Source organism: Notothenia rossii, assembly GCF_949606895.1.
Source record: "Notothenia rossii genome assembly, chromosome: 4".
Classification (NCBI taxonomy): Eukaryota; Metazoa; Chordata; class Actinopteri; order Perciformes; family Nototheniidae; genus Notothenia; species Notothenia rossii.
This window is the reverse complement of record NC_136902.1, coordinates 1,190,431-1,207,059: the sequence shown is the minus strand read 5'-3', so window position 1 is coordinate 1,207,059 and position 16,629 is coordinate 1,190,431. Positions and strand designations below refer to the sequence as shown.

The 16,629-nt window shown below is 43.3% G+C and overlaps 1 protein-coding gene across 2 annotated transcripts in view; it reads left to right on the top strand.

Moving 5' to 3' along the window:
* The window catches only part of kdm5bb (lysine demethylase 5Bb), a 47,249-nt gene that overhangs the window by 4,983 nt on the left and 25,637 nt on the right, over positions 1-16,629 (top strand). The window contains exons 2-12 of one of the 2 annotated variants that reach the window (XM_079675169.1): positions 1,973-2,050; positions 2,390-2,512; positions 3,649-3,819; positions 6,880-6,939; positions 9,057-9,176; positions 9,380-9,470; positions 10,417-10,529; positions 12,283-12,471; positions 13,152-13,271; positions 15,423-15,581; positions 15,989-16,170. In XM_079675169.1, the coding sequence (XP_079531295.1) occupies positions 1,973-2,050; positions 2,390-2,512; positions 3,649-3,819; positions 6,880-6,939; positions 9,057-9,176; positions 9,380-9,470; positions 10,417-10,529; positions 12,283-12,471; positions 13,152-13,271; positions 15,423-15,581; positions 15,989-16,170 (1,406 nt within the window). The remainder of the gene's footprint in view (positions 1-1,972; positions 2,051-2,389; positions 2,513-3,648; positions 3,820-6,879; positions 6,940-9,056; positions 9,177-9,379; positions 9,471-10,416; positions 10,530-12,282; positions 12,472-13,151; positions 13,272-15,422; positions 15,582-15,988; positions 16,171-16,629) is intronic. The other variant, XM_079675170.1, reaches the window with a different exon arrangement.

The window sequence follows — 16,629 nt, the reverse complement described above, 5'->3', positions numbered from 1 at the left end:
TTGCGGCTCCAGACAAAAAATGTTGGGGGAAAAAGGAGCAAAATGTCTCTTTTGGTCAAAAAGGTTGCAGACCCCTGAGCTAGACTATAATGTGTTAAAAGGAACCTGTAACACATATAATATAATAATTAAACAGCATTATGTCAACTCACAGGGTTCGTGTGATTTCTGTTTCTTAGTTCTTGTTGTTTATGCGTCTCGGCTTGTTCTGGTTTTGCTGTTTTTCGGTATGACAGCTGTAGTGTGTGTCTTGTGTCAGTGTTATAACATATTAAGAAAATGAAAGGTAAGCTAGAAACTGGGTGGCGTTGGTGTGTTAGTTACACCACGCTGGGGGAGGGGACACGCTGTAAATACTACTGATAGTATTTAAGATTTTTAGCGTTAATTAACAAGAAATGTCTCACAATGTTACGGGAACAACTTGAATATTAAGTCATAAATGAGGTCATTTCATTTTTCAGTCCATTTTCATCTTTATTTCGAACAGATTAAAAAAATTTTTTTAAATAATAAATGTGAAAAACAGAATACCGTATTATTAAAATACAGTATTTATCAATATTCCTAATAATATTTATATATTCAACAAAAAATATGCAGAGTGCTAAGATGAGACAGGACCCACACGAGGTAAAACAAGCACACAACAAATGTAAATGATTCAGTAACTGTTGAGATATTTACATATTTGTGTTCGGATTGTTAGATATATTTAAATGTGAGTGTGCAGATGCAAGCCGGTCAAAAAGCAGACCGAGAAACACGATCAGTCATTTAAATATGGAAATGCATTTCGTTTTTATTATTCCATGTTATCTGAAAAACGCCTAGGATCATATGGAATAAATGGCTGTAACTTGCTCAGGGAACATCATATGCCGCTTACATTTAATTTGGAAGCCGAAAACATCTAAATGCAGCTTTATAAATAATACAAAAGAAAATTCCTATGATCCTGGCAGTGAACACTAAAAAACACAATATTTGTACTGGCGTTTTTGAAAAGTGCTGGTAATCACAGAAAGTTAAGGTCAAATGTGGACTTTAAATGAAGCAGACTTGAACTTGAGGTTCTCCTGAATCAAACAAGGTAAGGCACTTGATGCTGAGTGCTAGAGAAGGTTAGAAAAGGTTAGGAGAAACAAATAAGTACAGGAGAGTCAGGCAGGCGGAAGCTTACTTGCATTTCTTCGCCAGAAATAATACAGTTTTTCAAATTGATCTCAGAGAATATTCGAGTTTCCTGTAAATGTACAACTTTCCTCTCAAAACATGTGACAAATCAACTCCAGGAACGTGAAAGTTGTCTGATACCACGTTGGATTAACTCATCACTCAAAAGTAAATATCTTTTCGAGTTAATGTTTATTTAGTCCCCGATACAAACCAACTTATATTCCTGGGGACTGCAGTCCTTCAGAGTCTTTGTCCATACTCCCCCGGCTCTATAATATATATATTATTATATATCTAAGCTGGTCCTGTTGTTCTGCCTGCGCTCTGGGATGTTGTTGTCCTGTGTGCCGGCTGTGTTCAGTATTGATCTGATATTGATCCGTGTTATAGAAGAGAGCGTCTCTGTGTTCGATCAATCAATCAACCAATCATCAGCAGCTGCTCTCCAAACTATAACCTAACCTCTCTTTGAAAACCTGCAACCACCACCACCTCGTTATCTGCTTTGATTCACTTTATCTACGACAGATAAAAGAACAGGACCGTCTTTAAAGTAATATACCTTATCGATATCCATGCTTCCTGTTGGTCTGACGTGTGTGTGTGTGTGTGTGTGTGTGTGTGTGTGTGTGTGTGTGTGTGTGTGTGTGTGTGTGTGTGTGTGTGTGTGTGTGTGTGTGTGTGTGTGTGTGTGTGTGTGTGTGTGTGTGTGTGTGTGTGTGTGTGTGTGTGTGTGTGTGTGTGTGTGTGTGTGTGTGTGTGTGTGTGTGTGTGTGTGTGTGTGTGTGTGCAGGGTTGGCAGCCTCCGTTTGCTTGTGATGTCGACAGACTTCACTTCGTTCCTCGGATCCAGAGGCTCAACGAGCTGGAGGTGAGTTTAGTTATTTAAATTGATATATTGTCACTGTATTAAGATATGGAAGATGTAATGAGTTAAAAGCCCACAAACATGACATTTGTTTATTTAAACATTCAAACAGATTATCGAGTGTATCACGTCTCGGTCCTCCGAGTGTATCACGTCTCGGTCCTCCGAGTGTATCACGTCTCGGTCCTCCGTGTGTTGATGTTTCCTCTTGTTTGGATTACTCTCAGCCCTGTTTTGTTATCTCTCCCCGGGGATCGCCTCACTTTTCCTTATAAGCCGTCCTCTCGCTTGTTTCCCTGGTTTCTGTGGCTGACTGTTTGCATTTCTCACATTATTTCCCAGGCGCAGACCAGAGTCAAACTCAACTTCCTCGACCAGATCGCCAAATTCTGGGACCTGCAGGGATGCGCCCTGAAGATCCCCCACGTGGAGAGGAAGATCCTGGATCTATACAAGCTGAACAAGGTGCAGTATATACTGAATATCGACCACATGCTGCACCCAAAGCTTTATTTATGACACTGACATTCAAACTCTAGGACCAATTTGATCTGCAGCTTTTTAGTTTCTGTTTGCATGTCATTGTGTTAAACCTTGTATTTTTGCACAGTGTGAGATAAAAATAACACTTATATTATGAGTATTACAACTTTAAAGGGGACCTATGATGCAAAATGCACTTTTTGATGTCTTCTCTACATCAATGTGTCCCCGGTGTGTCGGGGAACTCACGCAGCGTCAGAAAATAAAACCCTCTTTTTTTTCCTCCGTACCCAAATCTCTAAAAACGGGGAACAACGGAGCTGATCCAGATTTGCGTCCGATATGACGTAATATCTGAAATGTGGACCCACGGCCCAATCAGAAACGTTGCTATCAGAAACAATGCCCGACTGTTTTGGACGTAATATGGTCGGTGTTTACATTAGCATCGCTAACACTCAGAGCTAACCTGTACTGGAGAGCATGTGTGTGAAGAAGCAGGAAGTAAAAAGGAACTCACCTTGTGGTATAACCGGCAAGAGAGAAAGCCTTTGAGCTCCATACTGTTTCAGAGAGAATCCTTGATAATCCATGATATGGCGTTTCATCACGGCAGCATTTAGTTTAGACAGTAGCTGCCGGGTCCCGCATGAGCTCAGACCCCTCCTCTTTAAAGCTTTATACCCCAAATCAGCACTTTAGAAACAGGAAGTGAAATAGAGGGATATGAGGCATGGCTAGAATGGGGGATCTGTTTGGTGTTTGGAGCAAAACACTTCATAGACATGTTTCATAGACATGTTGTTTATATATTTGTATATATCTGAGACCTCTGCTATTCGTATATCTATATCTATGCTTGTATGGCGGCATATTAGGTCCACGCTGTATGGGGGTTTCAAATATAACTCATATTTAAATTAGAGAGACACCAATCTGTTGCTATAGCTAGATTTTACTTTGTGAGGTAGTAAGCTAATGTGTGTGTGTGTGTGTGTGTGTGTGTGTGTGTGTGTGTGTGTGTGTGTGTGTGTGTGTGTGTGTGTGTGTGTGTGTGTGTGTGTGTGTGTGTGTGTGTGTGTGTGTGTGTGTGTGTGTGTGTGTGTGTGTGTGTGCAGCTGGTAGCAGAGGATGGAGGCTTCGATCTGGTCTGCACGGAGCGCCGCTGGACGAAGATAGCGATGACGATGGGTTTCGCTCCAGGTAAAGCGGTGGGCTCTCACCTGAGGGTTCACTACGAGAAGATCCTGTACCCCTACAACCTGTTCCAGAGCGGAGCACACCTGCTGGTGAGGAGCAGGAACAACACTCACATCTACATATTAAACACCTTTCTTATGAACAGAGAGAGCAGAGAACATTAGGTCACGATCTGAGGGTTTGGAAAACGCAGAAATGTGCTCTCGATTTTATTGCATGATGCAGATTTTCATTTTGCACAATCCACGTACTGCTAAAGAATCGTCTGTAGAAACAAAAATGTAGTTTTCTTAAGTTAAAGTTTCAAGTCTCTCTCATCATGAGCTCAGCAGCTTCAGAGGAGATAAGCCAATGAAAACCTGAAGTCCTCCTCCAGCAGAGCAACGTGTCTGTTAGGACATAGAACAGATGAAACGGATAAATCAAAGAAAAGATAGTCATTTTTCATAAATTTGAACATTTCTCTGAAAATCAAAAAATTCAGACTTTCTCTAAAAATTCTGAAAATCAAAAAAATCCTGATTTTTTTTCTCAAAGATTTTGACTTTTTTTCCTGAAAATCTGAAAATTCTGAATTTTTTCAGAAAATCTAAATCTGAAAATTCTGAAAATCTTAAAATTCTATGCAGGACACAGAACAGATAAAACAGATAAAAGAGTGCAATAGGATGTCCCTCTCTGATCCGAGAGAATAGCCTGTAAATAGGTCCAACTCAAGACTCTGGTCGTTTCTCAATCTCGAGGAAACTGGCTTCCAAGCCAATATTTCAAGGATGCTACGTCATCGAGTGCCGCCGAAGGATTGTTCCAATCTCCAGCATACTTGGAATTCCACCGAGGCCGCGTCCTTGGTTTTGGGGTAATTTCGAGGCTTCACATGGGTAGACTTTGCGTCCTTAAAATCCCCACAATGCTTTGCGCACGGACCAATTTCCCCAAATCTGTGGCGGAAAATGTAAGGCGGGGCCTCTCATATGACGCACACCTGCACACTTGCTAGCCTGTTCCACTCTTCGTTTTCCGAATGCCAGGAAGGATTCTTGCCTCGCTTCTGAAGCAAGTGACTCTGAAGACATGTGCTACCAAGCAAGCGTACTCGACATTGAGAAACGGCCTAAGAGTAAACCCTCCTGGCTCCATATATATTATTTGTTTACATCTACAGTTGTTAATTTTACGACAAATTCTTAAAATATTTGAAATGCTAAAATCCCTTCGTAGTGTCGTCATACAAAACTGCATGAACACACAAATGACTGAGGAAGAAATCTGAATCCTGTGGATAGTTAACGTAGCACTTTGAATCAGAATAGCATCTCACATTGAGGATATAAAATCCCTTCATTTCTTAACAGACGAAAATCTCACGAATTATCAAAAAGTCAAAACAATCTCCTTCCTAATTTGTGTTTTGTTTTATTAAAAAACCTCATGAAACGACAAATGCTTTGAGGAGAAGAATCAGAAAGAGAAAAACCCCAAAAAAATCTTACATTTACTAAAATCATTTATATTCTCACCGAAATCTATACCTGCATGATTCTATATTTCTACATAAAAAAAAATCATGATTTCACAAATTAATGAGACAATAAACCCCCTCCTCGTCTCCGTACATATCATTTATTTTATACTTGTGTATTGCATTATTGAACGTTCACTCATAAACAAAAACCTCAACATACAATCAGAGATGAAGAAAGCATCATTTTAAGCCCCGTCCACACGGAGACGAGACGAGGCTCAAGAAACGTGTCCGTCCAAACGAACCCGCTGGAGACGCTGTAGTACATATGCCGGGCCTGTAAGTGGCGCTGTACTTCCGCCACAAAATACACCCAAAGCAGCGAAGAAGACCCCAGAGCATCGGCATAAACAAACAAACTGTAGATTTGGCACTAAAAGCTGTATCACGGTCAGTAGCGTCTGGAGCACGAACGCAACCCTGTGATCCGCCATTGTTGTTGTTGTTGTTGCTGTTGGCGAAACGCATCAGCAATGACGCGGGGTGAGCAGGAGAGGCGGGGCTATGATCGTATAGGGCGTACACACGAAGCCACAAGTGTTTCGTCCCCAGACCTTCCCACCTTGGGAGCCGTTATCAGAGGGTATCGTTTGAGGGCTCCGTTGGGGCTCCGTGTCGGCCCCGTGTCGGCCCCGTGTCGGCCTCATGTCACCCCCCGTGTCGGCCTCGTGTCGGCCTCGTGTCGGCCCCGTGTCGGCCTCATGTCACCCCCCGTGTCGGCCTCGTGTCGGCCCCGTTTCGGCCCCGTGTCGGCCTCGTGTCACCCCCCGTGTCGGCCTCGTGTCACCCCCCGTGTCGGCCCCGTGTCGACCTCGTGTCTGCCTCATGTCACCCCCCGTGTCGGCCTCGTGTCAACCCCCGTGTCGACCCCGTGTCGGCCCTGTGTCGGCCTCGTGTCGGCCTCGTGTCGGCCCCTTGTCGGCCTCGTGTCACCCCCCGTGTCGGCCCCGTGTCACCCCCCGTGTCGGCCTCGTGTCGGCCTCATGTCACCCCCCGTGTCGGCCTCGTGTCGGCCCCGTGTCACCCCCCGTGTCACCCCCCGTGTCGGCCTCGTGTTGGCCCCGTGTTGGCCTCGTGTCACCCCCCATGTCGGCCTCGTGTCGGCCCCGTGTCACCCCCCGTGTCGGCCCCGTGTCGGCCTCGTGTCGGCCCCGTGTCGGCCTCGTGTGGACGAACTGTCCATACGATAAAGAACTGTAGTGGATACAACCCGTTTCGTCTCCGTGTGGACGGGGCCTTAGATGTGTAAATGTTTGCTTTACTCACCCTCACAGTGTTTGTGTCAACAGAAACACAGTAAACAGAGTTCGGCTGATCTATAAACAAACCCTGATGATGCTCGTCCATAGCTTTTTATTTCCACCTATCATTTAATGTTCCAGCCAAAGTGAAATCATGTGTTACGCTATAAAAGATGTGTACAGGAAGACTAGTGTCCTAGCATGAAAACAAAAGGAAACAAATGCATTATTAGGAAATGCATGGTTTGTTTACGTTGCAGTATGACGTTTTTTTTTAACTCTGTTGTTTGACTAACATCAGATAGTGAGAGTCTGGTGAGAATTGAATTGCTTTTGAGGGCTGCTCAAAACCAACATGTGTGTCTCCGGCTCTCTCTGCTCAGGCTCCAGAGACAGCTTCCAAACTGAAGCTTTGTTTGGAGGCTGATCCTGAACTGGAAAAGGTACGTTTGTGTCGACAAACTCACCATTAACAAACATGCATGAAGACGTGCACGTGTGGCGGTGTGTTCAGGGTCCTGTTTCAATGAAGACGTGCACGTGTGGCGGTGTGTTCAGGGTCCTGTTTCAATGAAGACGTGCACGTGTGGCGGTGTGTTCAGGGTCCTGTTTCAATGAAGACGTGCACGTGTGGCGGTGTGTTCAGGGTCCTGTTTCAATGAAGACGTGCACGTGTGGCGGTGTGTTCAGGGTCCTGTTTCACTGTCGGACTGGGAATTTAAAACATCTGGGAGCTCGTTTTTCAGCACAAAGATCGTTTGAGTCGAGCAATCAGTAGTGGTTTCCTGAAGAGGTGGAGTATTCAGATTACTTAAGTAAAGGTACTTGTATCACAGTGGATGAAAGGTGTTCTTGCAAATAGAAGTCCTGGATTGAAAATGTTCATAAGTAAAAGTAAGTGTTCTGAAAGAAAGTCAATAAATGATTGAATTATTTATTTTTTAAATACCCCAAAAATGTAATAATTCAAAATAAAGTTTATGTTGAGAATACTCAGGGAAAGTACAAGTACCTCCAAATCTAAAACAAAATCTATATCAGAAAAAAGTATATGCAAGAAATATAATATTTTCACAGCTTAACAAGAATCTAAACGTGAAGTTTTGGCTATTTTTTATTTTAAAACCCGTGTTTTATGTAAAAATCCTAATGATCAGTAAAAAGTACCCTTTTATAGTGCGGTAGAAGTGGCATGAAAAGAAAATACTCAGCTATAGTACAAGTACCTCAAAACCTCTAAACCTTAAAAGAATACATCAGTTGTTGGAGAATTCTAGTTTTTTCATGTGTTAGCTCAGGCAGGTTTCAACTGAAGACGTTTCCTCTCTTTAAAGACCGAAGGGTCAGAGGCGCTGCTGGTCCTCCTCTCCGTCGGTCTGTTCGTCAGTTTGTGTTATTGAGAGACTGTTGGTGCAATCTGACGCTCGTTATTGATATTTAAGTTACACAATAACACAGACTAGCCAACCAGTGGAGGCAGAGGAAGCCCTGAAACTCCTGAGCGCTGCGACGTAAGACTACAGTTTGAATTAAGTCTGAGAGCTAATTAGCTGCTCATCAGTTTAAGTGTCCTCTCCTTCTTAATGGCCTCTTTAATGACTAATCAGCACCTCGACGTGCAGCTCTCTGAACGTCTGACTCTCCTCACCTGCTCGCCTGCTCACCTGCTCACCTGCTCGCCTGCTCGCCTGCTCACCTGCTCACCTGCTCACCTGCTCACCTGCTCACCTGCTCACCTGCTCGCCTGCTCACCTGCTCACCTGCTCGCCTGCTCACCTGCTCACCTGCTCACCTGCTCACCTGCTCACCTTTCCTCAGCTTGGCATGTTCCTCCCTGTTTAAACTGAAATACTTTCTCTAACCACATCCTCCTCTGGATGTTGACTCTCTCTCTGATGGAGTCCTTCAGCCGCAGCGTGACGCTCTTACTTCCCCAGAGCTTATTTTATTACAGCTGATAAACACAAGTATAATCACATAAAGAGATCTTTTAAAATACTTCCTGTTTTAGAACACCTGTCTTTGTTGGCGTAGTCAAATTAAACGCAGCGTCCAAACATCTATTCATATCTCACCTGAAAACACAGGTATTTCCAGTTAGACACACACACACACACACACACACACAGACAGACAGACAGACAGACAGACAGACAGACAGACAGACAGACAGACAGACAGACAGACAGACAGACAGACAGACAGACAGACAGACAGACAGACAGACAGACAGACAGACAGACAGACAGACAGACAGACAGACAGACAGACAGACAGACAGACAGACACACAGACAGACAGACAGACAGACAGACAGACAGACAGACAGACAGACAGACAGACACACACACTAGTTTGACACACAGATCTTGTGATGCAGAGCAATCTTGAAACCTCCTCTTGTTTATATTATATTACATTTCTCTGACGCTTTTATCCAAAGCAACGTGTAATAAACCGTGAAGAAACAAACTCAGAACAAAAAGAAACATGCAGGAACATTAGCTTAGTGCTAATACAGAAATGGGGAGGTTAAAGACCCGCTGTGTGTGTCCTGCAGTGTGTTCAGAAGGCGGAGGGAACAGGAAGTGACATCACTGCGGACACCAAGGAGCTGCAGACCCCCCCGACCTCGCCCGACACACACTCTGCAAGAAGAGCCAAACGCATGAAGTGTGAGGTGGGGGACGTTTCAATGCAGAGACACACACACACACACACACACACACACACACACACACTCACTCACTCACTCACTCACTCACTCACTCACTCACTCACTCACTCACTCACTCACTCACTCACTTTATATTGTGATATCGTGCATCCCTAATTCTGCACATATTCCCTGTTATGTATTATAAGTTGTTTACCTTTCTGCAGGCCGTCTGTGTGAAGACAGAACCAGTCGAGCCCGGAGACAGACCCAACCTGAGGAGGAGGATGGGATCCTTCGTCGCCAAACAGGAACCAGGTGAGGCTCCACATCCCAAAATAAAAAATATATATAAACAGTATTTATGACAACACCTCAGCGTAGTCCTTGTGACTCAAAGCAGGGACTCAGAACTTCATTTAATGTGGCCCGCAAGAGCTCTGAAAGAATATACTACGTTCATTATACGGTTACGTGCCGCTTTACAGAAGCGCGTTGCCCATGAACTACATGTCCCACAATGCATCTCATTTTACAACGCTTCAACCGAGACGCTTCCCATTCACTTTGAATGGGGTGACGTCACGCTTTGCCGAACTGCATTGTGCTCGCTTCCAAAGTGGAGAACAGTTCAATTTTTCAAGCTTCGACGGAAGCACCAGCCAATCAAATCCTATGCCAGTACAAGCTCTAGCCAATCAAACTGCGTGCTTGTGTGTCCGGGGCAGGAGATTCATGTGATTGTTTGTTGGTCGCACGCCAGACACGCCCACCCGCAGGCTTCAACGCACGCTGCCGTGTGGACGTACCGTTACAATTATTTGTCAAGTATGACGTAGTTAATTATGAAGTTATTACCCTATCTGATAATAATCCAACGCAGAGGCAATCATGTAATATAATACACTATTTTACATATATTATTTATTTGTATATATGTTTTTTTATATAGTCTTAAAGTTACAACCGGCCCTTTTGAGTGCAACCATAATGCTGATGTGACCCGAGATGAAATTGAGTTTGACTCCCCTGCTCTAACGGGACAATATTAAAGTCAGAGAAGGTGGAAAATAATAACAATATTTAACATGTTGATGCTAATGTTTACAGGCAGACATTTGAGCCTGGCATATTAACTGATAAATATAAAACAAAGCCTTTTAGACGCGTACGGCTTCATGACGCTGTGTTATAAACCCTATGTCACGTGTTTGTATTCTGCGTCTGTGATGCTGTTGGTCACCTTTTCTCTGTTGTCTTGCAGAAAAAGAGATTCCCATCCCAGTGAAACAGGAGCCCGTGGAAATTAAAGAGCCAATCATTGAAGACAAATTAAAGTCCAGATACAAGAAACCCCCTCCAGTCCTCCCCAGTCCAGTGAGTACAAACTCTAATGTTCCTGCATGTGGTGAAGTCATGTGACCGTGCTGTAGTTCCTTTATAGCCCAACATTAGCCTCCTTTAGCTTAGCGGTGGTGACGTGAAGTCATGTGACCGTGCTGTAGTTCCTTTATAGCCCAACATTAGCCTCCTTTAGCTTAGCGGTGGTGATGTGAAGTCATGTGATCGTGCTGTAGTTCCTTTATAGCCCAACATTAGCCTCCTTTAGCTTAGCGGTGGTGACGTGAAGTCATGTGACCGTGCTGTAGTTCCTTTATAGCCCAACATTAGCCTCCTTTAGCTTAGCGGTGGAGACGTGAAGTCATGTGACCGTGCTGTAGTTCCTTTATAGCCCAACATTAGCCTCCTTTAGCTTAGCGGTGGTGACGTGAAGTCATGTGATCGTGCTGTAGTTCCTTTATAGCCCAACATTAGCCTCCTTTAGCTTAGCGGTGGTGACGTGAAGTCATGTGACCGTGCTGTAGTTCCTTTATAGCCCAACATTAGCCTCCTTTAGCTTAGCGGTGGAGACGTGAAGTCATGTGACCGTGCTGTAGTTCCTTTATAGCCCAACATTAGCCTCCTTTAGCTTAGCGGTGCTGACGTGAAGTCATGTGACCGTGCTGTAGTTCCTTTATAGCCCAACATTAGCCTCCTTTAGCTTAGCGGTGGAGACGTGAAGTCATGTGACCGTGCTGTAGTTCCTTTATAGCCCAACATTAGCCTCCTTTAGCTTAGCGGTGGTGACGTGAAGTCATGTGACCGTGCTGTAGTTCCTTTATAGCCCAACATTAGCTTCTTTTAGCTTAGCGGTGGTGACGTGAAGTCATGTGACCGTGCTGTAGTTCCTTTATAGCCCAACATTAGCCTCCTTTAGCTTAGCGGTGCTGACGTGAAGTCATGTGACCGTGCTGTAGTTCCTTTATAGCCCAACATTAGCCTCCTTTAGCTTAGCAGTGGTGACGTGAAGTCATATGACCGTGCTGTAGTTCCTTTATAGCCCAACGTTAGCCTCCTTTAGCTTAGCGGTGGTGACGTGAAGTCATGTGACCGTGCTGTAGTTCCTTTATAGCCCAACATTAGCCTCCTTTAGCTTAGCGGTGGTGACGTGAAGTCATGTGACCGTGCTGTAGTTCCTTTATAGCCCGACATTAGCCACCTTTAGCTTAGCGGTGGTGACGTGAAGTCATGTGACCGTGCTGTAGTTCCTTTATAGCCCAACATTAGCCTCCTTTAGCTTAGCGGTGGTGACGTGAAGTCATGTGATCGTGCTGTAGTTCCTTTATAGCCCAACATTAGCCTCCTTTAGCTTAGCGGTGGTGACGTGAAGTCATGTGACCGTGCTGTAGTTCCTTTATAGCCCAACATTAGCCTCCTTTAGCTTAGCGGTGGTGACGTGAAGTCATGTGACCGTGCTGTAGTTCCTTTATAGCCCAACATTAGCCTCCTTTAGCTTAGCGGTGGTGACGTGAAGTCATGTGACCGTGCTGTAGTTCCTTTATAGCCCAACATTAGCTTCCTTTAGCTTAGCGGTGGTGACGTGAAGTCATGTGTCATAGCTTCTTACTTCAGAAGTGGTGTTAATAAGTGTAGATTATCCTGCATAATTTAACGTGTATGTATCATAAAAGATTTGAAATAATTTTCTGACATAATCCAAAATCACATGGAAACATCCCATTGGACGAGGGAGATGCTGCCTTCAGGGTCCCCCTGTAAAAGCCCCTCTCTAATGCTGTTCTCTCTTCAGCCGGCCTGGCTCTCCCCCTCTGTGCTGCAGGTGGACTTGGTGATCTGTCTGGTGTGTGGCAGCGGGGGGGACGAAGAGCGCCTCCTGCTGTGCGACGGCTGCGATGACAGCTATCACACGTTCTGCCTCATCCCCCCCCTGCCAGAAATCCCCAAAGGAGACTGGAGGTGCCCCAAGTGCCTCGCTCAGGTGAGGAGGAACATGTGATTAATGAGCTGGGCAAGATATCAAAACTAGTGTACACCTTTACAAATAAGACCATTGTGGGTTAGGAGAGTTTAGGAGGGAGCAATACTCCCAGGACAGACTCAGAAATGTTTAAATTCATACATTTGCCAGAAAAACTTCTACTTCTCCTTTTACTCAAGGACAACATCTGAGTACTAAATAAAGTACTTGTATTCGTCCCAAAGAGGCAAACATAGTTACAGCAAAGAGACAATAATGACAGAGACTAATTCAAAACAGTATTCAGTAAATCGGCATGCACACATATTAAACATTTTTAAATGAAATAATAATGAGACATTCCAGGTATAAAAGTGCAAGTAGAAGGTGGCGAGGTATCTGCAGGATGATGGTGATAAAGTGTTATATTGCAGGTGTTGGGTCGTGCAAAGGGGAAAAGCAGCCAGTAGCAGAATGTAAACAACGTATATGAGAAATAAACAATATAATAAATAAACAATCTGATAAATCTATTCTTTAAACTTGATATTATGTGATTGCACTTATAGTAACAGTTAAGATGTGTTGAGAAAGGCTTCAAAGTGCTTGGATGTCACTCTTGAAAAGCTCTACAACCCCAGAATACAGAGATGCCCTGAACACATTCAATATATTCATTTAATGATGATGTTTCCCTGCAGGAATGCAACAAACCTCACGAGGCGTTCGGCTTCGAGCAGGCGTACAGAGACTACTCTCTGAGAGCCTTCGGACAAATGGCCGACGCTTTCAAATCGGATTACTTCAACATGCCGGTTCATGTGAGTACAAACAGTTCATAATGACCAGAGGAGCAGAAAGTACAGGTATTTGGGTTCAACATGTAAGAAGTAGAAAGTACAGGTATTTGTGTTCAACATGTGAGAAGTAGAAAGTACAGGTATTTGTGTTCAACATGTAAGAAGTAGAAAGTACAGATATTTGGGTTCAACATGTAAGAAGTAGAAAGTACAGATATTTGTGTTCAACATGTGAGAAGTAGAAAGTACAGGTATTTGGGTTCAACATGTAAGAAGTAGAAAGTACAGATATTTGAGTTCAACATGTAAGAAGTAGAAAGTACAGGTATTTGGGTTCAACATGTAAGAAGTAGAAAGTACAGGTATTTGAGTTCAACATGTAAGAAGTAGAAAGTACAGGTATTTGGGTTCAACATGTAAGAAGTAGAAAGTACAGATATTTGTGTTCAACATGTAAGAAGTAGAAAGTACAGATATTTGAGTTCAACATGTAAGAAGTAGAAAGTACAGGTATTTGAGTTCAACATGTAAGAAGTAGAAAGTACAGGTATTTGGGTTCAACATGTAAGAAGTAGAAAGTACAGGTATTTGAGTTCAACATGTAAGAAGTAGAAAGTACAGGTATTTGAGTTCAACATGTAAGAAGTAGAAAGTACAGGTATTTGAGTTCAACATGTAAGAAGTAGAAAGTACAGGTATTTGTGTTCAACATGTAAGAAGTAGAAAGTACAGGTATTTGAGTTCAACATGTAAGAAGTAGAAAGTACAGGTATTTGAGTTCAACATGTAAGAAGTAGAAAGTACAGGTATTTGTGTTCAACATGTAAGAAGTAGAAAGTACAGGTATTTGGGTTCAACATGTAAGAAGTAGAAAGTACAGGTATTTGAGTTCAACATGTAAGAAGTAGAAAGTACAGGTATTTGAGTTCAACATGTAAGAAGTAGAAAGTACAGGTATTTGAGTTCAACATGTAAGAAGTAGAAAGTACAGGTATTTGTGTTCAACATGTAAGAAGTAGAAAGTACAGGTATTTGAGTTCAACATGTAAGAAGTAGAAAGTACAGGTATTTGAGTTCAACATGTAAGAAGTAGAAAGTACAGGTATTTGTGTTCAACATGTAAGAAGTAGAAAGTACAGGTATTTGTGTTCTAAATGTTAGAAGTAGAAAGTACAGGTATTTGTGTTCAACATGTGAGAAGTAGAAAGTACAGGTATTTGTGTTCAACATGTAAGAAGTAGAAAGTACAGGTATTTGAGTTCAACATGTTAGAAGTAGAAAGTACAGGTATTTGTGTTCAACATGTAAGAAGTAGAAAGTACAGGTATTTGTGTTCAACATGTAAGAAGTAGAAAGTACAGGTATTTGAGTTCAACATGTAAGAAGTAGAAAGTACAGGTATTTGTGTTCAACATGTGAGAAGTAGAAAGTACAGGTATTTGAGTTCAACATGTAAGAAGTAGAAAGTACAGGTATTTGAGTTCAACATGTAAGAAGTAGAAAGTACAGGTATTTGAGTTCAACATGTAAGAAGTAGAAAGTACAGGTATTTGAGTTCAACATGTAAGAAGTAGAAAGTACAGGTATTTGAGTTCAACATGTAAGAAGTAGAAAGTACAGGTATTTGAGTTCAACATGTAAGAAGTAGAAAGTACAGGTATTTGAGTTCAACATGTAAGAAGTAGAAAGTACAGGTATTTGTGTTCAACATGTAAGAAGTAGAAAGTACAGGTATTTGTGTTCAACATGTAAGAAGTAGAAAGTACAGGTATTTGTGTTCAACATGTGAGAAGTAGAAAGTACAGGTATTTGAGTTCAACATGTAAGAACTAGAAAGTACAGGTATTTGTGTTCAACATGTAAGAAGTAGAAAGTACAGGTATTTGAGTTCAACATGTAAGAAGTAGAAAGTACAGGTATTTGAGTTCAACATGTGAGAAGTAGAAAGTACAGGTATTTGAGTTCAACATGTAAGAACTAGAAAGTACAGGTATTTGAGTTCAACATGTAAGAAGTAGAAAGTACAGGTATTAGTGTTCAACATGTGAGAAGTCAAAGTAAAAAGTCGTCAGAAGATTAAGTAGTGGAGTAAAGTACACTAACAAAGTATTTGTACTCCAATACTTCCCACCTCTGATTATATATATATATATTTATACCGTCTCGTCCCAGATGGTTCCCACGGAGCTGGTGGAAAAGGAGTTCTGGCGTCTGGTGGGAGCGATCGAGGAGGATGTGACCGTGGAGTACGGAGCGGACATCGCCTCCAAAGAGTTCGGCAGCGGGTTCCCGATCCCCAACGGGAGGTTCAAGGTCTCCCCGGAGGACGAGGTGAACACAGGGGAAACCACAGAGAAGTCTTTGAGAAGCAGTGAAGTCAATCCGGAGTAGGGTTGGTGATAGTTTTACATTTCTGCAGCTTCAGAAATGATGCAGATATAAAAACCAAATGTTCCAAAACACACAAAGAAAACATTCATCAACTCGAGGAAACATGCGCAGCGTTTACTAAAAGCTGCAGAAACCAAACGCTGCAACGTAGCTAACGTAGCTAACGTAGCTAACGTAGCTAACGTAGCTAACGTAGCCATTTCAGATATACTGACCGATAGCAGTCCCTACCTCAGCATCTCAGTCAACTTTAATGTCAATCTTCCAGTTTGTGTTTGCAGAGAGATCGAAATACCCTTTCCCACAATCCAGAATACAAAATAATAAAAATGTGTGTGTGTGTGCAGAAGTACCTGAAGTGCGGCTGGAACCTGAACAACCTGGCGATGATGAACCCCTCGGTGCTGACCCACGTGACGGCTGATATCTGCGGCATGACGCTGCCCTGGCTCTACGTCGGGATGTGCTTCTCCTCCTTCTGCTGGCACATAGAGGACCACTGGAGCTACTCCATCAACTACCTGCACTGGTACACACACACACACACACACACACACACACACACACACACACACACACACACACACACACACACACACACACACACACACACACACACACACACACACACACGCACACTGGAGCTACTCCATCAACTACCTAACTACCTGCACTGGTACACACACACACACACACACACACACACACACACACACACACACACACACACACACACACACACACACACACACACACGCACAGACACACACACACACACACACACACACACACAGACACACACACACACACACACACACACACACACACACACCTACACACACACACCTACACACACACACACGCACGCACGCACGCACGCACGCACGCACGCATGCACGCACGCACGCACGCACGCACACACACACACACACACACACACACACACACACAGAGACACACACACACACACACACACACACACACACAC